The 26,404-nt window shown below is 43.5% G+C and overlaps 1 protein-coding gene across 1 annotated transcript in view; it reads left to right on the top strand.

Annotated features, from left to right (window-relative positions):
• LOC134358441 (tyrosine-protein phosphatase non-receptor type 13-like) overlaps nt 1–26,404 on the top strand; it is a 426,694-nt gene that overhangs the window by 384,879 nt on the left and 15,411 nt on the right. The window contains exons 43-46 of the mRNA XM_063070670.1: nt 3,364–3,512; nt 5,399–5,489; nt 10,438–10,769; nt 12,548–12,763. Of these exons, the coding sequence (XP_062926740.1) occupies nt 3,364–3,512; nt 5,399–5,489; nt 10,438–10,769; nt 12,548–12,763 (788 nt within the window). The remainder of the gene's footprint in view (nt 1–3,363; nt 3,513–5,398; nt 5,490–10,437; nt 10,770–12,547; nt 12,764–26,404) is intronic.

Genomic DNA, 26,404 nt, shown 5'->3' on the forward strand with positions numbered 1-26,404 from the left:
TGCAGTGCCTTGGCGCACTCCAGCACATACATGTGGTTGTCAGGTGTATCAGCAGGAGCAGGCTCCTGCTATTGGTCCTGGTGGATCTGGTTCTCAAGGTCCCAGACAACTGGGTTTATGATCTGTGAGGATGGAATGATGGGTTGATGCTTGATCTGTGTTTCAACTGATTTGAACTGTCATGATAGAGCATCCACCTTAGGATTCCTGAGCTGGGTCAGTAGGAGGTGTTGAAGTTGAATTGCGCAAAGAAGAGGGCCCAGTGAGCCTGATGTGGGTTGAGTTGATGGTTCTGCTGGATGGATATGAGGTTCCGGTGGTCAGTCCAGATCAGGATCGGTGTTTCCATTCCTCCAAGGCTCATTTGATTATGAGTTGCTCCCTGTCTTCTACTCCATAATGGCACTGCATAAAGTTGAACTTGCGCGAGAAGAAGGCACAAAGCTGTGTCTTCCTGTCTGGTCCCTGCTAGGAGCAGATGGCCCTGGCACTCATGTCAAATGCATCCACCACTACTACAAAAAGTCTGGAGGGGTTCAGATGGTGGAGAATGCGAACGGTGGTGAAGCATCTCTTGAACTCCTCAAAATATCTGTGAAGTAGGCGATTTGGAGAGGGAGGTGAAAGGACTGGAGATTTGATTGTAGTTTCTCGTGAAGCTGAGGTAGAAGTTGGAGAAGCCCAAGGAATATTGCAGCTGTTTGAAGGAGCATGGTCCAGGCCATTCAATGAAAGCACATACTTCCTCTGGGTCCATGGTTATGCCCAGGAGAGAAAGGACATAACCCACAACGGAAATGACTGGGGTGTGGAACTGGCATTTTTCTCATTTACAGTACAGTTGGTTTTCAAGAAGATGCCGAAGGACAGATTGGACATGACAGATATGATCTTGGGGGAAAATGAGGATGTAGCTGAGGCAGACGAATAAATACCTGTGAAGCATGTCTCAGAGGATCTCATTGATGCAGGCTTGGAAAATCCGAAAAGGTCACCAAGTATTCATAGTGGCCAGTGGGTGTTATGGATACTCTCTTCCACTCACCCCACTGGTGGATGCAGATCAGGTTGTACAAGCTCCGTAGATTCAGTTTGGTGATGATCTGGGCCCTGCAAAATGTTTTGAATGTACTATCCATCAAGGGGAGAGCATAACAGATTTTAATGGTGATTTTGGAGCAGTCAACACAAGGACTTAGAACTCTGTAGTAGGGAGTCCAAGCTGCACACACCGAGTCCGGTTCAGAAAGTTGCCTGCTGCACCATAATCCACCCGAACCTCCTGTATACATAGAAACATTGGGGTATGGAGGAGGACAGAGAGAGTGAGTCAGTCTATAGTGCTGGAACAAAGGGCTGGGGTGGAGCTTGCCAGATAGAAGACCCCTCATATTTACATGGTTGTGCCACTTTCCTGGACGCAGTAGACATTTGAAGTGTGGGTGATTGGCAGCTCGGCAGTAAGTGCACAAGTCCTTTTTCTGCCAGTACTCACACTCATGGAGGGCTCAGGGAGTTCTCCCTTCCTGCATGGGTTCCAGAGGTGTTGATGATGAGGGTCTCACATCCTGAAATGGTTCTGGGATTTGAACTGGGGTTCTGGCTGATGATCTGGAGGGTTGTTCCATAAGAAGCTTGTTAATTTGGATGGCTAGAGTGATGAGGATTTTGAGGTCAAAGGGCATGATCCTTTCTGAAGTAGACTGTATGTTGTTTCAGTGCCCTGGACAAATATTTAAACCTCAGCCGATATCACAGAAGCACTCTGAATGGTGTCCCATTTCTGTTTGTTGCTATGCCTGTGTGTATCTCCATATCAAACTATTGATTACATGTTGAAGGTCACAATTAGAGTCCCACTAAAATGAACATGACTGATGGACTAATGGACAAGGTGCTGAATACACCAATGTTCTTTTCAGCACTACAATGACCAGATTTGCTCTTTGTAGCTTACAGTCTTACCCCTCATTTCCACATCGCTGCACAGAATTGATCCCATGATGTCAGACCTTGACGCTCCTTCTGCTGGTCTGATGCGCTGTCCTGCCCTTGATAGCCTTCACGAATTGGTTAAAAGTCATCCACTTCCACTGGGACCCTGGGAAGCTGACACTGGGCTTCCACTGAGTTCAGCTGTGGCATGTTCAGAGACTGGATACCAGGAAGGCAAAGTTGTCTACAAGGGCAATAAAATACTCCTTGACCTACAGAGTTCGTACCAACCAGCCCACAGGTACAGGCTTCCTGAGACTCTACTGCATTTATACACACGGTTTGGCCAGGATGTTCAAGGTACAACCAGGCTAACACAGTGGGGCTCCATTGATACAACTTGCCTGTTCTACACCCAGGAGTGGGAGGTGAGAAAGGAGGTCAGGACTTGGAGTTAGGTTTATGTAGAACTAGCAATATAGTCCTATATCTATTTTTTATCCGAATTCTGCTTCTTGGTGGGCTCTCTTTTGAATGATCTGATGTTTATCCTGAAGAATCACACAAGACTAAAACAGGAACAGGAGGAGGAGAAGATGGCGGTGCGACGGCAGTGCATGCGGCCTCTCCGGTGAATGATATCTGTAATCTGTCATCTGTCAAGTACGGTACTGTGCACAATTCTAATTTGATGGAGACAGACGTGAGAGTACGGAGGAACATCTCGAGAAACTTCTGAAATGCCCGCTTCGCTGCTGCTGCTACTGTGTGGTCCGGAATATCCAGAGCAGAAGGCCCCGAATCCTCGGCTTTGCTTGTTTCAGCGGCCGGGGCAAGGTCAAAGGCGCTCGACAAAGGATGGCGCTCGGGGGGCTGTATCAGAGGGGCTGGTCGGAGGCTCGACGTTTTCGGATGGATGGACTCAGTGTCGGCTGTGGTTGGCTGCTTCCAAGGCATTGGCAAGTTGACGGTGCCTTGAGGTTTATGGCAGGGAGTTTCTCCCTTTTGCCGCCTGATATCGGGGACTCGAGAGTCGATCGACTCGGGGACTTTGAGACTCTTTTTACTGTGCCCATGGTTTGTTCTTCATTAAATTATGGTATTGCTTTGCACTGCTGTAACTATATGTTATAACTATGTGGTTCTGTCAGTGTTAGTCTTTGGTTTGCCCTGTTTTTCTGTAACATCACTCTGGAGAAACATTGTATCATTTCTTAATGCATGTATGCATTTCTAAATGACAATAAAAGAGGACTGAGTGTTCTCATAATCTAATCTAAAAGACTACAACAGGAACAGATACTTATCTCCTGTTGAATAGCAATAGTGAGTTAGCATTCTGTTAATTGGGTAGTGAAGTGTAACTAGGCTGTCAACTCCCACAGGATGAACAACTCACATGCGGTGTTGACTTATCTGTCTCTTTAGGCAAACCCATTGTGTCTGAGGTTGAGCTGATGAGTTTGCCCTTGTGGAAAGGGCCAGTGGAGAACAAGTACTCAGGAGAGAGGCTGGAAACAATCATTGCAAATCTACAGCAGCAGGTCGAACTGCAGCAGCCTCTGAAAGAATTCATGGTAGGTCATTAAAAGTGAAGAGTATATGGTGTGTGTGTGTGTGTGTGTGTGTGTGTGTGTTTACCTACAGCGCACATATTCGTGGATTGTATCTACAGTATATGTCTGTACTGTGTTTGTGGGCACTTTGGTAAACAAGTTGCTAATTGGTTTATTATTGTCACATGTACAGAGTTAAAGAGAAATCATTGCAAGCAGGCTTTTTCCACTGAGATCAAGTGAGACTAATCTCAGTTAAGGGTGAAAGGTGAAACATTTAAGGGAAATGAGGGGGATCTTCTCCGCCTAGAGTGTGATGAGAGTGTGGAACAAGCTGCCAGTGGAAGTAGTGGATCTGGGTTTGATTTCAACATTTAAGAGAAGATTGGATAAGTACGTGGATGGGAGGGGTATGGAGAGCTATGGTCCAGGTTCAGGTCGATGGGACGATTCAGAATAACAGCTCAGCAAGACTAGGTGAGCCGTAGGGTGTGTGTGTGTGGTGTTTGCAGATGCTCCCTGTGACTGCATGTTTCTACAACATAAACTTAGTTTTATATTTTTAAAGTGCTTAAGTGATTTTTAGTTGGTTTATTTCTTTAAAATTTTCATAAGTATGGACAGTTTAGACAGCGGGCAGAGCTGTGGCCGGGGCTTTCCGGCAGTCAGACCTGTCAGGATAGTTTCAGTGGTGGTTCTTCTCAATCACATCATCTGAGGCTGCGGCTCAAAGAATTGTCTCTGAACCCTGAGGTCGTATAGCCCAGTGTGATGAGCGCTCTCTGTCTGGATTATATAGGTTTTTCCCAGCAATAACTAGTGAGTGCCAGGCAAAGCCCTTGGCTGCTCCTCTCCCTGCTTCAAGATGCCTGAGCTGCTATATATCAGCATGTTCCTTGTTATAATTCTATTCCCATATCAGGTCTGTTGTATGAGCCATTTCTCTTCTGTAGCTCAATAAAAACAAATGAGTCACATCAATGTGTTATTCATCTTTGTTGAATATAGAGGCAAGAAATTCTGGAGCAAATCAGACAACAGCAATAAATTAGAAGATTATTCAACCTAGACACATTGTGCTCCAAATAAGTCATACAATTAATCATATTTCCATTAATGATTTTCCTGTTGATGTAGATTATTACAGAGAACATGGATAAAAAGTTGTAAGAACAGGGAATGACTATACAACAGCAGTTCATTTTATTGTTGCATTTCCCATCTTGTGAGTTGAGCTAGCTGTGTATTTGGCATTGTGCATGCTTAGTCAGTTAGTGCTGCTGTCATACAGCTCCAACTTCAGCCTTGACCCCTGACATTGTTGGCGTGGTGTTTGCAGGTTCCTCTGTGACTTTGTGGCTTCACCCAAGAGCTTTGGTTTCCTCCCACATTCCAAAGGCATGCTGGTTGGTAAATTGTCTTGAGGTGTAGATAGTGGCAAAACAAATCAAAGTGAGGTGATGTGTGTGTGTGTGTGTGTGTGTGTGTGTGTGAGAGAGAGAAAGAGAGTAAGTTGTGGGTCATGGGGAAATGAAGAGCAGGAATGGGACTAATGGGAACAGCATGAATTCTTTGGGCTAGTGGTCTCTAAAAATGGTGACTGCACTTCAATATAAAGAGGGCTTGGGACAACCTGAGATTGTTGAAGGTGTTAAATAATTGCAAAAAATTCCAACTAAATGAGCAATTATGTGAAGCTTTCCACAAAGTAAAGTTTAGACCTCAGAAGCTAACAACGTTGCTGAAATTCAGAAGAACAGTGGTAGGAAATGGCCAAGATGTAACTAACACCTCTGTTAAATACTTGGCCAGCAGATCTACAGATACCAATGAATCTTTTTAACATGATTAAACATTCAATGAACCACAATGAATTACCTTCACTTGGCTCTTCCTCTTCCTCAAAGATGCTCAGACATTTGAAACCTGTTGATGACTGTACAGTGGGAAAAGCTCCAGAAAACAGGGAAAAAAACAGATACAGGGACATCCTACCATGTAAGTATCCTCTACTGAATAAATCAGAATCGGAGACCCTAATACTGAGGCTGATGAGCATTTCCAGTATTTTCTGCTTATACTCAGACCATTGATTTCATTTACCACAATTGGGATCTTGCAGGGCACAATCTGGCCAAAGTACTTGCTACGCTACAAAAGTATTTCATTGTCTTTGAAAAACCCTGGGATCTCCTGAGGTTGTTAAGGTTCTATAGAAATACATGTCTTTCATCCATAATTTTTTTTTCTTAAATTTTTGAGTCCATTCCAATCTAAAGCAAAATACGTCAAAACCAGCTTTCTATTTTGGAAGAAATTCTGTGGGAACCATTCCATAAATCAAGCTGAGTCTATCGAGCGAGGAGCAGAGTCAGTGTTGCAGGTTGAGAAACCTCCATCTCCTGAAATGTTTCCAGCATTTTTGTTTTTCAGGTTTTCAGTTCTGTGCTTCAATTTTTTCTTTCTGCTTTGGTCTGTTGCCTCAGCCACATGCTTAGAGATAATGGTCTGTCGTTTGTGGTGAAAACAGACAATAGTATTAGGGAAGCTTTGTGTTATGGAGTCTAGACTTTCTGATCAGTGGGAGTTACTGTGGGAACCCAGCAACAGAAGGAAGCAATTTTTACAGACGCACCATTGAAAGCATTCTATCTGGATGCATCAGAGCTTGGTACGGCAACTGTTCTGCCCAAGACCACAAGAAATTGCAGAGAGTTGTGAACACTGCCCACATCACAGAAACCAATCTCTCCTACATTGACCCTTTCTGCACTTCCCACTGCCTTGGGAAAGCAGCCAATATAACCAAGGACCCATTTCTCCCCCCCACCCCGCTATCCCTGGTCATTTTCTTCTTTTGCCATATCCAATGGGCAGAAGACATACAAGCTTGAGAACACCCACTACCAGGCTCAAGGACTGATCCTATCCTGCTATTGCAAGGGCCTTGAATGGATCGCTTGTAAATAAATATGAACTCCTGATCTCTCAATTTACTATGTCATGGCTTTTGTACTTTAGCTGTCTACCTCCACTGTACTTTCTCTGTAATTGTAGCATTACATTCTACATTCTGTGCTTTAACACTCTTTACTGCCACAGTATACTTTCTCTCAGTGGCCGCTCTAATGGGCATCTTCTGTATCTGAGTGTATGTTCATGGTCTTCTGCTGCTGTAGCCCATCCACCTCAAGGTTCGAATGCCATACATTGCACACCACGGTGGTAACACATGGTTATCTGAGTTATTGTTGCCTTCCTGTCAGCTTGAACCATTCTGACCATTCTGGCCATTCTCCTCTGACCTCTCTCATTAACAAGGCATTTTCATCCACAGAACAGACGCTCACTGGATGTTTTTTTGTTTTTCGCATCATTCTCTGTAAACTCTGGAGACTGCTGTACATGAATATCCCAGGAGGTCAGCAGTTTCTGAGACACACAAACCAACAACCATTCTGGCACCAATAAGAGCTTAAGGTAAAAGAACGCTTAGAGGCAAGTGATCAAAATAGTCACTCTGAAATTTGAGAAGGAGAAGCTGAAGTCAGATGTATCAGTATTATAAGTAAAGGGAATCACAGAGGCATGAGAGAGGAATTGGCCAATATTGATTGGAAAAGGACACTGGCAGAGATATCGGCAGAGCACCAATATCTGGAATTTCTGGAAGCAGTTCGGCAGGCACAGAATATATACAGGATGTATCCATCCCAAAGAGGAAGAAGTATTCTAAACGCAAGATGACACAACTATGGCTAACGAGAGAAGTCAAAGCCAAACGGAAAGCTGAAGATGGAACGTATAATAGAGCAAAAACTAGTGGGAAGTTAGAGGATGGCGAAGCTTTTAAAAACCAACAGAAGGCAACTAAAAAGATATTAAGAAAGAAAAGATAGAATATGAAAGTAAGCTAGCCAATAATATTAAATAGGATACCAAAAGTTTCTTCAGGTACTTAAAGTGTGAAAGAGAGGCAAGAGTGGATATCGGACCACTGGAAAATGACACTGGAGAGGTAGTAATGGGGGACAAGGAAATGGCAGATGAACTGAATTAGTATTTTTCATCTGTCTTTACTGTTGAAGAAACTAGCAGTAGTCTGGAAGTTTGAGAGTGCCAGAGGTCAGAAGTGTGTGAAGTTGCCATTATTAGGGAGAAGGTTCCGGAGAAACTGGAAGTCTGAAGGTAGACGTCACCTGGACCAGATAGTGTATACCCCAGGGTTCCGAAAGAGGTGGCTGAAGAGATTGGGGAGGCATTGATAATGATCTTTCAAGGATCATTAGATTCTGGAATGGTTCTAGAAGACTGGAAAATTGTAAATATCACTCCACCCTTCAAGAAGAGAGAGAGACAGACAGAAGAAATAAAATTAGAGGTCAGTAGGCTTGCACCCTGGACAGGACGCAGTCCAGCAGTGATGCAAATGCACGATCCCCTGGGATCGACGGCTGCCTACTATAGTCAGCATGGTTACCTCAAGGGAAAACCTTGCCTGACAAATCTCTTGTAATTCTTTAAAGAAATAACAAGTAGGATAGACAAAGGAGAATTGGCTGATGTTGTGTACTTGGATTTTCAGAAGGCCTTTGAAATGGTGCCACATATGAGGCTGCTTAACATGTTAAGGGCCCATAGTATTACAGAAAAGATACTAGCATGGATAAAGCAGTGGGTGATTGGCAGGAAGTATAGAGTCAATATAAAAGGAGCCTTTTCTGGTTGGCTGCCCATGACTAGTGGTGTTCCACAGGGGTCTGTGTTGGGACCATTTCTTTTTACATTTTATGTCAATGATTTGGATGACAGAATTGTTGTGAAGTCTGCAGACAATACAAAGATAGGTGGGGGCAGGTAGCATTGAGGAAGTAGATAGGCTACAGAAGGACTTAGACAGATTAGTAAAATGGGTAAATAAATGGCAGATGGAATACAGTGTCAGGAAGTGTATGGTCATTTGCTTTGGTGGAAGAAATGAAGGGGTTGACTATTTTCTAAATGGAGAGGGCAGGAGGTTGGGGCAAGGAGGAAAATTGGATCAGCAATGATGGAATTACAGAGCAAACTCGATGGGCCAAAATGGCCTAAGCCTGCTCCTATATCTTATGGCCTTACAGTCTAAGGAACGAGCTGCCAGAGAAGATTGTGGAATCAGATGCAATTCCCATGCCATGTTGGCGAGACACTTAAACGAGCAAAGCATAGAAGGATACGAATCTAATGTGAGCAAGTATGAGTAACGTATCTGAGCAAATAGTTCAGCGTGGATATAGTAGTCATAGTCATACTCTATTGATCCCGGGGGAAATTGGTTTTCGTTGCAGTTGCACCATAAATAATAAATAGTAATAAAACCATAAATAGTTAAATAGTAATATGTAAATTATGCCAGGAAATAAGTCCAGGACCAGCCTATTGGCTCAGGGTGTCTGACCCGCCAAGGGAGGAGTTGTAAAGTTTGATGGCCACAGGCAGGAATGACTTCCTATGATGCTCTGTGCTGCATCTCGTGGAATGAGTCTCTGGCTGAATGTACTCCTGTGCCCAACCAGTACATTATGTAGTGGATGGGAGACATTGTCCAAGATGGCATGCAACTTGGACAGCATCCTCTTTTCAGACACCACCGTGAGAGAGTCCAGTTCCATCCCCATGACATCACTGGCCTTACAAATGAGTTTGTTGATTCTGTTGGTGTCTGCTACCCTCAGCCTGCTGCCCCAGCACACAACAGCAAACATGATAGCACTGGCCACCACAGACTCGTAGAACATCCTCAGCACCGTCTGGCAGATGTTAAAGGACCTCAGTCTCCTCAGGAAATAGAGATGGCTCTGACCCTTCTCCAGTATCCGATGACTGGTTAGGGAGTGTGGGAACAGCAAGTGGTGAATCAGCTAATAAACCATCAGGATTTCCAGATTGTTGCACTGAAGAACCCAGTTATGTGCTGTATAACTCGAGGACTCTATGATACCTCACCTAGTTTTCCTAAATGAAGCTGAGTATGAAACTAATTGTCCTAACTTATCAAAACTCCTTTGTGCTGTAGCTTGCTGAAATTCTATCCCATCCAAAACTCTCAACATTTGTGTTGATTTCGCCCAGCAGATTTTGCCGCCACCTGATGTTATTATTAAGACTTCAATACACTTCCATTTTACTTTTTAAAAGATAGTACATAGAAACATTTCAGTCTCAAGGGAGCACATGTGTTTAAAGGGAGGGCAGCCAACAGAATCAGGTAAGCTTAAACTGAGTTTTGTAACCAGTGCTCAGGTGTGTGGCTGGGGGTTGCAGGAAAGTGGGGTCCGGAGAGTAGCTGAGAAATATAAATAGGACCCTGGTTAGAGGGGATTGCTGGAAAGGTGTCTCTAGCGGGTATTTGGAGAATGTTGTAACCAGCGCTTGGTGAACGGTAGGGGGAGGGGATGAATTAGAAATCCAGTGGGTGGTTTGGAATGTTGTAACTGGGGATCCAGTGAGTTGCTGGGGAGTGTCGTAATCAAGGCCCTGGTGACTGGTTAGGGGGTTCAAGAACAAGATCTCTGGTGAGTCGTTGGAGGATGCTGTAACCAGGGCTCAGGGTGAATAGCAGGGGAGTGCAGGCACCAGGAATCCCATGAGTGGCTGGGTATGTTGTAACCAGGTCTTAGGTGAATGGCTGGGGACTACAGGAACCGGGAATGCCGTGAGTGGTTGGGAATGTTGTAATTAGGGCTTGAGTGAATGGTGGAGAAGTTAGAAACCAGTATTCGATGACTGGTTAGGGAGTGTGGGAACAGCAAGTGGTGAATCAGATGGTAAACCGTCAGAATTTCCAAATTGTTGGCTGGCAGATTGTTGGAGATTTCCTGTAGCCTGTTTCAGGGTTGCATTTTCTGTGCACTGCTCACTAAGCTGGTCCTGTCACTGTGAACTGCACCTATTCTCTAAATCACAGATGACAAAACTCGCGTTCCCATCGGAGACAATGGCTATATCAACGCAAGTTACATCAGGATGCCAATTGGCACTGAGGAGTATTGGTACATTGCCTGCCAAGGACCACTGCCCGGCACCACAAGTGACTTCTGGCAAATGATCTGGGAAACCAAGGCTGATGTCATTGCCATGATGACACATCAGCATGAGCTGGGAAAGGTCAAGTGTCATGGCTACTGGCCTGACAAAATGTACAAGCCAATGAAAGTCAACAGGTATCTCCTTATGCTGGAAAATCACCAGGAGCTGGATTATTTTGAAATAAGCATCATAAAGATGGCAGAGATTGAGGTAAGCACAATAACTAGAAACAATGCTAGACTTGACTGCAAGGCACTGCATGTTAGCTTGCTGGTGTAAGCAAATGAAAGTATGTTTTTGATTTATTCTTAAGGAATAACATTTGGGTGGTTTTCTTCCATTCCTGCTTATTTACATAGTGGATCATTGGACCCAGGGAGCAGTGGAAATGTGTATCAGGGATTGAACATCGGAAGCAGCAGGTTAGCTACTGGGGGTTGTGTGCCTGGAGAGTTGCGCCTTTTTAGTGCTCTCCAGGGGCAGAGCTCGGAAAAAGCAACGCAACAGACTTCTAATATCATAAATCAACGGGCCATTTGTTATGTTTCCCCTGTCATTGTGAAACAGGGACACCTCTTTTTTTTATTAGGGAGAGAGAGAGAGAGCCTGTGGTATGTCAAATTATCGGGTGAACGAGTAGTCTTTGGGGTACTGCAAGTCTCTGTCTTTATTGATGCTTTGCTGCACGTTTGAGTGCTTGGTGGAGGGTGCTGATACTTTTTTGCCTGTTGGGGCGGGGGGGGTGGTTGTCATTGCCTTGCTGCTGCTTATGTGTGGGAGGTGGAGTTGGGGGGGGCTTTGGGGTTTTAACGTTTTATCTGTCATTCATTCGTTGGGACCTTCCTCTTTTTTTGTGGATGTCTGCAAAGAAAAAGAATTTCAGGATGTATATTGTATATATTTCTCTGACATTGAACCTATTGAACAGTTCAAATTGATGAAGGTTTAAACATGAGGAGAAGTTGTCACTGCAGTAGCAAGAGAATATCAAAGAAGGTGTCTGTCCAAAGAACCATGGGAGACTTGAGAGAACATATACAAAATACTGGAGGAACTCAGCAAGCCAGACATCTATGGAGGGGAATCTGGATGGTACATGGACCGTGAATTCCAGTGTGAATGTGAAAAAAATGATGAAAGCAGATTCAACAACAACATTTAAAATGGAAAAGGGCAACTACTCGAGATAAATAGATTTACAGGAAAGAACTGGTTGGGAGGGGTGAAGCAAATATTGGTCTAACTCGTAACTTTCTCAGAGGGTAGTCACATACTTGATGGGCTGATTGGCCTTCTCCTCTGCTGTGGTATTTTTACCCTTTCATCAGATGGAAAAATGTTGAATTGAAAGATCTAATTTTGAACCCGTTTTTCAGGAAGAGAGAAAACTATTACACTACAGTCAAACAAGTTGCCCAGCTCAAGTCACCAGGCTGAAGGACACCTTCTACCCCTCTGTTATGAGGCCTTTAAATAGTTCCCTTGGACAATAAATTGGATCCCTGACTTCACAATCTAATTCATTATGATCTTGTGCCTTATTATTTATTGGCATTGCACTTTAGCTGTAGCTGTTACACTTTATTCTGGATTGTTAATTGTTTTACCTTGTTCTACCTCAATGCACTGTGTAATGAATCTGCAAGGCAAAGTTTTCACTGCATCTTTGTACATTTGGCAATAACAATAATACTAATAATAAATTAAAGCAATTTCAAACGCTGCTCCAAGTTATCATAAGGGATGACATTGTGTTTTCCCAAAGTGGAAAATTGTCTGGAGGCCAAGCCTGTAAAATCTCTGTGAGTGAATGTCAGCTGATTAGTGTGTCCTCTCAAACTTAGTGAGTTAGCAATGCGTTCTGTTAAGAATAAAGTAGTAACTGTGTTAATAAAAGAAAAACAGATTTTTTAAAAAAGTCATTGCATTATTCTGTATTCTAGATATGGCAAGGATTTGATGACTGTGTGTGTCTTTAATTATTACAGACTGGAGAAATACACCATGTCAAGCATCTGAAATTTATTAGCTGGCCTGACCATGGCGTCCCAAGCTCATCGGAGCAGCTTGTGCGCTTTATTCTGTACATGTCGAATGTCCACCGTAGAGGGCCACTAGTCGTACACTGCAGTGCTGGCATCGGGAGAAGTGGGGTCCTGATCTGCACCCACGTACTCCTGAGCCTGATTAACAAGGAACTCAGTGTAAGTACAGGAAATAGTCTTGGCTTTCAAGGATGCATTTCTCTAAAGTGGCACAAATCAGCCTCCCAGTACATCACTGATCAAATAATATGTGCACTACACTACACAATGGCAATTATTTCCTTCCAGTTAGGTAGACCCTTCCACAACCTTGAAACACTCGGTCAGGCTTTGGATTCTCACTCAGATTCATTTCCCTAGTGCTTTAGGTGTATGACAGCAATTGTTTTGTTTATGAGAGAGTTTGGATGGAATTCCTGAACTCATTAATGAAGTGCTGGTAGAAATTGGAACCATCTACAATCCCAAAGCACAGAAGTAGTTTCTTCATCCCATTATCTCATGCTGACAATTAAATTTTCAACTATTCTAGCCTCATTTGCCACCTCTCGGTCCATTTATTTCTATTTCTTGGCAACTCGGGTGTTTTACCAGATACTTCTTAGATGTTGTGAGATTATCTACATCAACCACCACTCAGGCAGTGCATTCCAGGTTCCAGACACATTCTGCATGAAAGAAAATTCTTCCCCAGATCCCCTCTGAACCTCTTACCCTTTACCCTAAACCTATGACCTCTGTACACACATATTTATACACTTGACCTATCTACACTCGTCATAGGTTTGTAAATCTCTGTCAGGTTTCTCCTGATTACACCCCACTCCATGGAAAACAAACCATTTGCCTCATCGCTGAGACGCTCCACCTCAGGCAACATCCTGGTGACTCTCCTCTGCACCAACCTCAGCGCAATCACCAATGAAGTTAAAGAATTGGCATCGCCAGCTACTGAACCTTTTGGTTGAGGTATTTGGAATGGGGAAGGAAGGTAAAGAGGTGGATGAACAGATGACCTGAGTGGCGTAGCAGGTTCAGGGAGGTGAAAGACTTTCACCTGTTTCTAATATGCCTGCTGAACGCTGTCTATACCAATTTAGATGTGTTGTTAAAGGCTAAGATTTAATTACCTGCACCACTGATTAGCAAAACCTAGTAGGTAGGAAAAGGTAAAGTTCAAAGTAGAATTTATTATCATAGCACATACATGTCACCACATACAACTCTGAGATACTTTTCCTGCTGGCATACTTAGCAAAACTATAGAACAGTAACTGTAAACAGGATCAATGAACAACAAACTGTGCAAATGTGAATATAAATAAATAGAAATAAATAACAAGCATGAAATAACAAGATAAAAGAGACCTTAAATGAGTGTAGTTATCCCCTTTTGTTCAAGAGCCTGGTGCTTGAAGGGTAGTAACTGTTCTTGAACCTGTTGCTGTAAGTCCTGAGGCACTTGTACCTTCTACCTAATGGCTGCAGCGAGACGGGGGCATGGCCTGGGTGGTGAGGATCTTTGATAATGGATGTTGCTTTCCTAAGATAACGTTTCATGGGGATATGCTCAATGGTTGGGAGGGTTTTACCTGTGATGTACTGGGCTGAATCCATTACCTTTTGTAGGATTGCCTACTCAAAGGCATTGGTGTTCCCATACCAGGCTGTAATGCAGTATACTTTCTGCCGCACACCTATAGAAGTTTGCAAAGATTTTTGATGAAATGCTGTATCTCCACAGAATCCTGAGGAACTAGAGGCACTGTTGTGCTTTCTTTGCAATTATATTTATATGATGGGTCCATGACAGGTCTTCTGAGATAGTGATACCCAGGAATTTAAAGTTAGTGATATCCCCACCTCTGATCCTCTGATTATTGGCTCATGGACCTTTAGTTTCCCTCTCCTGAAGCCTACAATCAGTTCATTGGTCTTATTGCCATTGAGTGAGAGCTTCTTGCTCAGATATTCTAAGACACTGATGAGGATGACAGCAAGAGATGGGATGTTGTACATTCTTCATTTGTAATCAGTGCGGTCCAGTTGTTCTGTCATAGACCAGGTACAGAAAGTTGTCCTCACCATAGATGTTGCCTGACTTGCTGAGTTCCTCCAGCATTTTGTCTTTGCTCTGGATTTCCAGCATCTGCAGAATCTCTTGTATCACAGAAAGTTGTCACGAGCCCAGGGGAGAGTTGGGGTGGGGGATGGAATAGAGGGTAGTCCTCGGCTTGCCGACATAGGCATCACTCTGGATGGATCTCAGCGGTCTTCATGTGCAGTGAAGAGCGAAGATGAGATACTTGGTGGGTGAAGTGTGGTGGATGTTGAGAGGAGGGGACTAAGACATATTGGTGGCCATTTACATGAGTCGATGGTGGGACACTTCAAGCACAGAATTTAGTTCAGGGGAATAGGTCACTGACTGTATGTTGGTAGGGGGTGGGGTCTGGAGACTGGTTATGCATTGCTGATGGAGGCACCATCAGACTGGCAGGGGGAGTGTCAGTGCTGTGCATTGTGTGGGGAAGGATTTATGCTATATCCCGGGAATGCCTATGACTGCTGCCCTGGAACTAGATAATCTTTTCCCATTGCACTGGGAATGAGTGGTAAGAATGAGGAAATCACCATTGCAAGGAGTGCAGATATCTTTGTGAAGAAACTTAACTAGTAGAGAGGCTCAGGATGTGGTTAAACCACATTATATTCTTGAAGGAATGGAGCCCAGTGCTCACTCCAGTAAATGTTGGCACAATTCTTGGAAAGGTCCAGAACCAGGAGCACATCCCTTCATTCTCACCTTCAAAGTATTTAGACACACTCCTCTTCCAGATACCTGTTGAGAAAGCTATAATATTATCAAATGTGTGGGAGCTAGATCATATTTCATGCATCTTCATACCTCGGACTGCAGAATGTCCCTCTGTCTCATCTTTGCTCCTCCTTAATGCATATACACTGCACTTGAGACAAAAGTTTTGGAGCAAGGAATTATTTATGGTCCTTAATGAGAATAAAAAGTGACACAATGCATTACCTCAAAGCCAAAATTTTGGTCTAAAACTTCCCTTTGTGGGGAATGGAATAGTTGGAACATTGTTCCCGAATTGAAAATGAATAAAAGGCAACATCATATATTATTAAATATGTTCTTTTAACCCAATTTCACATCAGCCAAAGAATAATAGGGTTAGTTCTAGAAATAACTGTCCTTCCACAAGGAGCGTGGGATGATTAAATATGCCCTTATCAGTCTATTATTTTGGGATCAGTAATAAGAAAACTTTTGACATCTATGGCAATCAAAGAAATTCCTGCACAGCTAACAAGGGTAATTGCTGGAACTCTCAAAGCAGGCTAGATTTATGTCGAGCATTGAGACAGTGAAGGAAGATATTTGAAAACTCCAGATTGACAAGATATAATGTGGTAGATGTATCTCGACCTTCATAAGGCATTTGATAATGCATCTCACAAGAGACTTGCAGCTGATATTAAAGGTCTTGTGACAAAAGGAAAATTGGAGAACTGCATGATAAACTTTCTAAATAATATGAAGCAATGTTTGTGATCAATGATAGTGGCTCTAACTTCACAGCTGATCCTAGTCAACCTACGCCAACGATCAATCCCAAGCTTTCTGTTTCTCGTTGTTTATACAAAGATCCTGATAAGGCCATAGATACCGACTATTTAAGTAGATTCTGTATGTGTGGGAAAGATCAGAGGCAGAGGGATGAAATTCTAAGAAGCCGACAATGAGGAAATGTTATCATCTGAACAGACAGAATACAGACAATGGATAAATGTGAAGTAATCTATGTTGACACTAAAAGTTGTTGTTAATAGTTGAAAAATGTATTTCTAAAATATGAGAGAAAAGCCTGAGGGAGATGAGCTAAGTAAAATTGTTTTTCACTTTGCTCCTTACCACGGCCCATTTTTCTGAGTTATGAGACACTTGGGTCGATGGTCACCTCTGGATCTGTTACCACCATGAAGTTGTGGCCACAGAACAAAGATTTCCAAATACAATTTAAGTGGTGGATGATCACATAATGTCATTCTATCTGAGGACTCTCTGACGGAGCCCTGCCCATGGTCTTTCCACTGCTCCCCTTCTGAGGGTCAAACCTCCCCTTCCTGAGGACCTTGTCAGGTACAACCAACTCTTTTGACTCTGTAACAAAATACCAGATTCAGATTTCAATCTTTGGATAGTTTTAGAAGGACGGAAGCCAAACCTGTTTGATGATGCTCATGAGGAGCACAGCAGCAACCAATGACTCCTCCTGGCAGTTCTCAACAGCTTCGGGTCATCTTTGGTCTGGAGGTGAGCTCAATGCTACGTATTTCAGCTCGTCACTGTTCTACATCCATAATGTCTCCTGACTCTTCCCCAACATAGCTGCTGAAGCTCTTATCCAATGGTTTGCTCTGTCTGGACGTTGCAGCTCTAGCGTGTTTCTCGATGGCCCCTACCCAGCCCTATACCCCCACCTTCCCAATGCTCCAATCTAAAGCTATCTGAAACTCGCTGTTTGTGCCCCACACACCAGGTGTGGTTGGTGGTGTGTGGGGCATAAACTTGCTGGTCAATATTTCTCCCCAGTAAACACTACTTCAATGTTTTCACCATCTTCCAACTTTTCCATGGGCACTGCTCCTTGCTGCCTTGCTAGCATTGATATAGACAGGAGATGTGCACATACACGTTAAAGTTGAGTGGGTTGAAAGCTTCATGTTCCGAGGAGTGAACATCACTAATTGCCTGACCTACTCCAGCTATGTAGATGCCATGGCCAAGAAAGGATGCCAACGCCTCTGCTTTCCCAGGAGAGTAAAGAAATTTGGAAGGTCTCCATATACGCTTACCAATTTTTATCAATACCCCATAGAAAGTATCCTACCTGGAAACATAATGGCTTGATATGGCAACTGCTCCGCATGTGACTACAAGAAATTGCAGAAAGCCATGGATACAGATCCATACATCATGGAAACCAGCCTCACCTCTATGCCCTATTCTCAAGTGCCTCAGAAAAACAGCCAGCATAATCAAAGGTCCCACTCACCCAAAGTATTCTCTCTTCTCCCCTCTCCCATCAGGCAGTAGACACAAAAATCTGAAAGCACATACCACCAGGCTCAAGGACAGCTTTTATTCCAATGCAATCAGAATCTTGAATGGACCTCTTATATGGAAGGTGGACTTTTGGCCTCACAATCTAACTTGTTATGATCTTGCACCATGGTGTTGACCCGTACCGCACTTTATTCTGCGTTGTTATTGTTCTACTTTGTTTGACCTCAGTGCACTGTGTAATGATCTGATCTGTATGAACAGTATGCAAGACAAACATTTCATGGTATCTTGGTACATGTGATGTTAATAAACCAATTCCAATCTCAATGACCTTTGACTAACTACAAACTGGTTCTGAACCCTAATATCTCAGTGATGTTACTTGATTTCAAAATTTTATTTGATTAAATTCATATGGTGGGAAGTGAAAAGCTATATTTTGCATGTCATCCAGGCAAATAATTACATCAAGATAATAAAAAGAAAACAATGCAGAACATAGTGTTACACTTCAGAGAAGTGCAGGTAGACCAGGAAAATGCAAGGGCTACCATGAAGCTTGGGAGATCAAAAATTCATCCTTCAGCATACAAGGAATCAAATTAAGAGTTTGATTACAGTGGGATGGATTGTCCTAGAACCTGGTGATTCATGCTCTTAGCCTTTTGTATCTCCAGGAAGAAAGACAAAGCAAAATGGGAGGGGTTCCTGATAATGTTAGGTGAGCTCTGCTAAAACATTCCTGAAGAAGGGTCTCAGCCCAAAATGTTTACAGTTTACTCTTTTCTGTCGATGATACTTGACCTAATGAGTTCCTCCAGCGTTTTGTGTGTGTTGCTCTGTTTTACAGATACCATAATATTTGCACTCAGTGCATGCAATGAGGAATTGATTTCCCAGTGAATTCTGTGAAAGTGATTTGTAAACAGGGATGAGAACTTAAAAGTAAATTCAGAGGCAAGGGAATTGAAGATCATTGGGATTTTGTGCAAGTTAGAAGTTAGGCAGAGGAGTTTTCAATGACCTAAACGTCTATGGAGTGAGGAGGGTGAAGACCCAAGGAGTCAAAATACAGTCAAGAGTTTCACTATCAAAAACTTCAAGGATTTGAAATAATACACAAAAAACAGTCTGTTGGAGGAACTCAGCAGGTCAAATAGCATATGTAAGGAAAAAGGATTATTGATGCTTCAGGTCAAATCTGTAAAAGGACTGAAGATTGAGAGGGCAAATGACCTGCAGAAAGAGGAGAGGGGTGAAGTGAGACAGAGACTGGAGGTGTTGGTGGACTGAGATGGGAGGAGAGTTGAAGGATGACTTCTTCACTCTCCTGTCTGACACCAAATTTTCAGTGCTCCACTTGTCATGAACAGACTGATGTTAGAATCTGCAGCAGTGATGGGACTATTAATGGAGGAAGAAGATTGCTCTCTGAGCCAGCATAGAATTAATCAGCCAAATGGCCTTCTTTGTAATAAGAAAATATGGAAATATATCTAGCTAAGTTTAGAGATGGTGAAAACCAAACTGTATATAAAATTATCTGAAGAAACATTAGAATTACAATTACCGATTAACCAAAAATTGTTGATTTCAGGTGTCCAGTACCGGAGGCTGTATTTTGTCTAGTCAGGGGATGGGTTGTTTTTCCTTCAGTTTACACTGAGCTTTATTGAAATGGCGTAACAGGTCAGAATTAAAAAGGCATGACTTTTTGTCATTTGAACAGAGACATTCTGCAAAGCAGCCTTTCAGTCTGGGCTTAGTTTCACTGTTTGGAGCAAATTCAAGACTCTAAGATAGACATGCCAGGAACACTACTTCACTTGGAAAGAAAGTTTGGGTTCCTGAAAGATGGATAGGGAAGCAATAAATGGGCATTAGTTACATCAGTGTGTGCAAGGAGATCAAATCAGGTTTAATACCACTGGCATATGTCATGAATTTTTTTTTTGAAACAGCAGTACTTTGCAATACATAATAACAAAAAATTTAAATTACAATAAGAAATATATCTAAAATTAATTAAATGAGTAGTGCAGAAAAGAAAGCAAAAAAAGAAGAAAAATAGTGAGGTGGTGTTGATGGGTTCATTGTCCATTCAGTTATGTGATGGTGGAGGGGAAGAAGTTGTTCCTGATACGTTGAGTGTGCATCTTCAGGCTCCTGTACCTCCTCTTTGACGGGAGCGATGAGAAGTGGACCTGTCCTGGCTGATGGGGCTGCTTGATGATGGATGCTACCCGTTCAAGGCATCGACTTTTGAAGGTGTTCTTGATGCTGGGGAGGCTCGTGCCCATGATGGAGCTGGATGAGTTTACAACTCCCTGCAGCTTTTTCTGATCCTGCGCAGTGGCCCCTCCATACCATATGGTGATGCAACCAGTAAGAATGCATCTGTAGGCATTGGCAGGTCTTTGTTGACATACCAAGTCTCCTCAAACTCCTAAGGACCCCTGCCAGAATTCTGTTCAGGAGGAGATGAGATAGAAGAGCAAATGTAAGCAGTAGGTTGAACATGATTACAACACAGAAGAGTCTCCACATTTAAATGCCAATTATCTTATGTTACAAATAGAGTGCTCTGCCTGTGATATGATTTCGCAGAGACAAGGTATAGCACTTTGGGAGATCAAACTAGGATAGGATTTATAGAGTGAATGGTAGGGAACTGACAAAGGATATGGAACAGAGGGACCTAGGGGTACAAGAGCATAGATCACTGAAAGCAAATTCACATGTAGGTAAGGAAATGAAGAATGAATTTGGCATGCTGGCCTTCATAAGCCAGAACACTGAGTATAGGAGTTGGGAAGTTACGTTGCAGTTACGTAAGCTGTCAGTGGGGCTGCACTTGCAGTATTGTGTACAGTTCTGGTCACCCTGTTATAGGAAAGATGTTATTAAACCTGAAAAGATTTATGAGGATGCAGCGAGAGTTACAAAGAGAAGTAGGACTTTATTCTCTAGAATGCAGGAGATTGAGAGGTGACCTGATACACTATATAAGATCATGAAGAGCATAGACAGGGTGAAAGTACAAAGTCTCTTTTTTTCATGGAGGGGCTGCTAAAAACAGGAGGGCATCAGTTTAAGATCAAAGGTGAGAGATTTAAAAGGGACATCTAGGGCAGCAGCTTCATGCAAAGGGTGGAGTATATTTGGAATGAACTGCTAGGTGTACTGATTGGGGCAGAACATTCACAACATTTAAAAGCCACCTAGATAAGTACTTGGATAGGAGACATTTAGAGGGCTTCATGCCAAATGTGGGCAAATGGGACTAGGTCACTGGGAAAGAGGGTTGGCATGGACAAGTTGGGTTGAAGAGCCTGCTTCTATACAGTCTGACTCTAACTCACACATGTCATGTTAATGAAAGCTGGCTGATTTTGATGGGCTATTTTAATAATAATTTAACAGTCTTGTATTTTTCAATGTCTCGTAAACCATCACATAATGAATTATGCTTGCAATGCATTGACAGGAGTTATGTAGAGAAAAAACAGAAATTCCCATGTCAGCTACCTCATTCACAAGAGCTTTTAACACCCACTTGTTTGTGAACTAAAGGTCTAGCTTGGAGTGTTAGTTCTTTGAAGATGATGCCAATAGTCAGGCATAACTAGACATTCCTTTTACTGTAACTCATGCTTTGAAGCATCTTTATTGATAAGGAGAAAACACGAAGCACAGATACTAGTAACGATTTGTAAATAATAAGCCTGGGAATCTGTCATTAATAAGGGTTTTATGTTATACAGAACTGCTTCAAATCAGAAGCTGTTCCGTTTGCCTGACTTCTGATGCTGTGGAATTTGCCCAGAAGATAGGATTCATGACGTCAGTGGTTACATCTCTTGTCTTCTCGTTTAGCTCAGTTGGTGGCATCCAGTAGGTTGCAGGTTTGTGTCACCCTCTCTAAACCACCCCGCCCCCGCCAACTTGATCATGTACTGTCAGTGAGCCTTATCTAAGGAGGAAATGAGCTACTTGTTCATTGGTTGCAAATGATCCCTTGGCATTATGTGAAGAAAGGCAGTGTATAATGGGTGAAGCAGGCAACACTTTCCCATAGCATGGTTCACCAAAAGTAGGTTTAACTAATCAATGATCTGTTGCTGAATTTTGGATCTTGCTGAGTGCAAGATTAGTTCAAGATTTTATCAACTCATCATCACTGAATTTACCCATTTAAACGAGCTCCAAAGGTAATTCATTGATTATACAGTGAATTGAACATGCTAAAGATGTTCTCAGTACTTTAGAAATACACTATCTTTCAATAAACTGGATAGCTAATGCATTACCAGCCTGGAATACAATTGAGCACTTCACTTATCTCAAAAATGACTGTTCAGACCACTGGGTGTTCTTGTATGAAGTGCCTGTTTTGAAGTTGTCCACAGCAGGACCAGCAGACACAAAATCAGTTACTTTCTCCAAGCAGTTAGACAGATCAACACCTCCACTCACTAAGCCACCCCTCCACACCCACCACCACCATTTTACCTAGCAACACACATCAAAGTTGCTGGTGAATGCAGCAGGCCAGGCAGCATCTCTAGGAAGAGGTACAGTCGATGTTTCGGGCCGAGACCCTTCGTCAGGACTAACTGAAGGAAGTGCTAGTAAGAGATTTGAAAGTGGGAAGGGGAGGGGGAGATCCAAAATTATAGGAGAAGACAGGAGGGGGAGGGATGGAGCCAAGAGCTGGACAGGTGATTGGCAAAAGGGATATGAGAGGATCATGGGATAGGAAGCCCAGGGAGAAGGAAAAGGGGGAGGGGAGGAAAAACCCAGAAGATGGGCAAGGGGTATAGTGAGAGGGACAGAGGGAGAAAAAGGAGAGAGAGAGAGAGAAAGAATGTGTGTATATAAATAAGTAACGGATGGGGTACGAGGGGGAGGTGGGGCATTAGCGAAGTCAATGTTCATGCCATCAGGTTGGAGGCTACCCAGACGGAATATAAGGTGTTGCTTCTCCAACCTGAGTGTGACTTCACCTTGACAGTAGAGGAGGCCGTGGATAGACATATCAGAATGGGTAGCCTCCAACCTGATGGCATGAACATTGACTTCTCTAACTTCCACTAATGCCCCACCTCCCCCTCATATCCCACCTGTTACTTATTTATATACACACATTCTTTCTCTCTCTCTCCTTTTTCTCCCCCTGTCCCTCTGACTATACCCCTTGCCCATCCTCTCGGTTTCCCCCCCTCCCCCTTTTCCTTCTCCCTGGGCCTCCTGTCCCATGATCCTCTCATATCCCTTTTGCCAATCACCTGTCCAGCTTTTAGCTCCATCCCTCCCCCTCCTGTCTTCTCATATCATTTTGGATCTCCCCCTCCCCCTCCCACTTTCAAATCTCTTACTAACTCTTCCTTCAGTTAGTCCTGACGAAGGTTCTCGGCCCGAAACGTCGACTGCACCTCTTCCTAGAGATGCTGCCTGGTCTACTGCGTTCACCAGCAACTTTGATGTGTGTTGCTTGAATTTCCAACATCTGCAGAATTCCTCGTGTTTACCATTTTATCTATGACTGATCAACACCTCCACTCACTAACCCAACCCTCCACACCCACCACCACCATTTTATCATTTCCTGTCAGTCACCTTAAGTACAGACACTTCTGTGCCGAGTGTCATTTTAACGGACAGACAATCAATCTATATGTATAAGCTATCTTTTGTATTTATATTTGTTGTGTTTTTTATTGTATTCTTTATCCTACTGTGTTTTTCTTGTGCTGCATGGGACACGGAGTAACAAAGTAACAAAGAGTTACAACACTGGTGTGGGTGCATAGACAGAGGGTCAGACGTCGTGATTCAGGATAACCTCAGGTCACTGTGGGCGCAGGCTAATATTGCATCACCACTTCAAAGCCCAAAAGTAGGCAACTACTTGTTCTAGCTCCCCATCCTTCCACAAGAAACCTCTTTTACTCCAAAGCCTGATAACACCTGCCACTGCAAATCTGTACCATTTTAGTTATTTCTTTAACCAATGAAGCTGGCAATGAGTCATGGAGTCAACAGGCCCTTCAGCCTGACCAGTCCATGCCGATCACAATTCCTATTTTACTCAGTCCCATGTTTGGCCCAAATCCTAAATTTTTCCTTTCTATGTACCTATTCGATTGTCTTTTAAATGTTATTAATATACCTGACTGAATTACTTCCTCTGGCAGTTCGTTCCGTGTACTGAGCACCCTTTGGGTAAGAAATGGTTTCCACTTCTTTCATGAATTTGTTTGTAGGCCCTTCCCCAATCTCTGCATTAGTGGCAATGATTTCCAGGTACTGTGGCTGAGTCTGCCGGCTACTCCACCGATTCCCGCAACACTACTCTGCCCCACAGTGTGGACCCTTTGTCCCTTTTTAAGGTGACCTTTGCTGTTGTGTGCTAGAGGCAGAAAATATTCTCCAGTAGTAGTTTTCACTTAAAGTGAGTGGGACCCGATGGTAGTGGGAAGGGGAAGCTGTTCATCTTAGACAATCCCAGGACAGGTTTTCTTGCTTTACTGTCACCCAGTTTTCAGATTTATTGGAAATGGTTTGCTGGTTATATTTCATATTTTTCACACTTCATATTTCCTTGCAACCTAGAAGGAGGCCATTTGGCCCATTGAGTCTCTGCAGGCTCACAATTAATTCACTAATTTTCCCTGGAACCCAACCCTAAAAGAATGAGCCTTTTTCAGTCTGAGTGACTATCTTGTCAGGCGTTTCCTGCTCCATGATGACTCTGCCTTGTGTTTTTACTGGGGCAGAATCAGTGGTGGGCCAGTAATTTGGTGACGTTGGTCTCTCAGTCATTCTGGTCAGAACCAATGTAAACCTTTCTCATTCTCCCCTCTCATCATGCTGCATCAGGTTTGAGTTCAAGTTTAATTATTATTCAGCTATGCATAAATATCGCCAAATGAAACAGTGTTCCTCTGAATCCAAGGTGTAAAACACACTACCAAGAGCACTTTGCATATAGCATATATAGTACATGTGGTTATGATAGCAGAAAGGACAAATAGTCATACAATGACCAAAAAAAATCATGTAGCCCAAGTCCCCGAGTGGCATTGCCTATAGATTGATGGTGCATAGAAAGCTGTCCTGGTCCAACTTGTTCTTCCATCAAGTGAACAACAGGGGGCAGCACCAAGCAAACACTGAAGGGTAGCACCAACCGGGGGGCGGGGTTAGGCTCCCGAACCCAGTATGGATTCCAGCACACCCACAGAGGCCTCTGCTCCCTCTCCCACACCACCTCCAGCATCTCCTCCACTGGGCGGCTGCAACAGGTGAGCCCGTGGCATGAGGGTTTAGTTCGCACCACAACCAAGGCAACACAGCACCCCCGCAATAAACCAGTGAATCAGACTTGCAGTATTCTACATTACCAATGCCCAACGGGGTCTTGGGATCACAAGAAAAATGTCCAAGGCAATTACTGTATAGTCCTGACACAAATATGGTATGCAGCAAGTCCAGGTGACACCAGAACAATGATACACACAAGTCTAGATCCATCGTTCTCGAGCAGCTCGCTGTTGGGATAAGTGTGCAGTACTTTATATTCTTAACTTCCAGTAGGGTCTCAGGATTGTAAAAAGTACATAAAAGATGAACAATTGCACCTTTGGTTGGAGAGGGGTTGCTGTGTCCAAGTGGACCTCCATCTTACCAGGAAATGTATGTCAACTCATCCCAACCCAATATCCTGGGCTGGAAGGAGTCAGTGCATCACATATGTAGAATATGAGAGGCTGCAGCCTCTATCCGAGCATCCAGGGTGTCTGCTGTTCAAGCTTTGGCTGCATTTCAGCCCCCCCCACTCCTGGTCTTCAATCACCCTGTGCATTGGGGGGCTGTGCTGCTTGGGGGATCTCCTGGTTGGTTTGCTCCTGGGCCTGGCCAGGGTAGTAGTCATATGTCTAGCAGTCAAGGGTTCCGCCAAGCTGATTGCCAGGTTTACAGTCATGCCCATATGTCCCTGGAGAAGCAGCACACCATATTTGGGAGTACATTGGGGGTTTTCCAGTACTAGTGGGTACTCCAGAGGCATTCTGGATAGGGATGACTGTGTGTAGTGTGAACCATGGCATACTGTAGTAATTTACTAATGTGATGCTATAATCTCTGAATAAACCTCCTTTTGAAAAGGGAAAGAACACCCATGTCCTGTTCACCCGTATCCCTGAGCTGACAACACATCTATATTTCAATTACTTCTATGGCAGTTTGAACGGGGCACGACTGCGCAAGCGCGTGGAGGTTGGCCAGTGAGAACAATGCGAAGAGTTTAAAAGCGAGACAGATTTACAGAGCAGGCATCAGAGTAGGGGGAGACAGAGTAGGAAGGCTTTGGCTCAACGGGGCTTCGGCGATAAAGAGTCGAGGCGAGCTAGGTTATCTGTTTAAAATAAAGACAGAGAATAGGTGTGTGAGGCCGGTTTTCTGTGCTCGGTGTCAGATGTGGGAAATCTTAGATAATCCCCGCCTCCCGGACGACTATATGTGCACCAGCTGCGTCGAACTGCAGCTCCTTAGAGACTGTGTTAGGGAACTGGAGCTGCAGCTCAATGACCTCCGTCTGGTCAGGGAGAGTGAGGAGGCGATAGAGAGGGGCTATAGGCAGGTAGTCACCCCGGGACCACAGGAGACAGAGAAGTGGGCAACAGTAAGGAGAGGGAAGGGCAAGA

This window comes from Mobula hypostoma, chromosome 18, assembly GCF_963921235.1.
Source record: "Mobula hypostoma chromosome 18, sMobHyp1.1, whole genome shotgun sequence".
Classification (NCBI taxonomy): Eukaryota; Metazoa; Chordata; class Chondrichthyes; order Myliobatiformes; family Myliobatidae; genus Mobula; species Mobula hypostoma.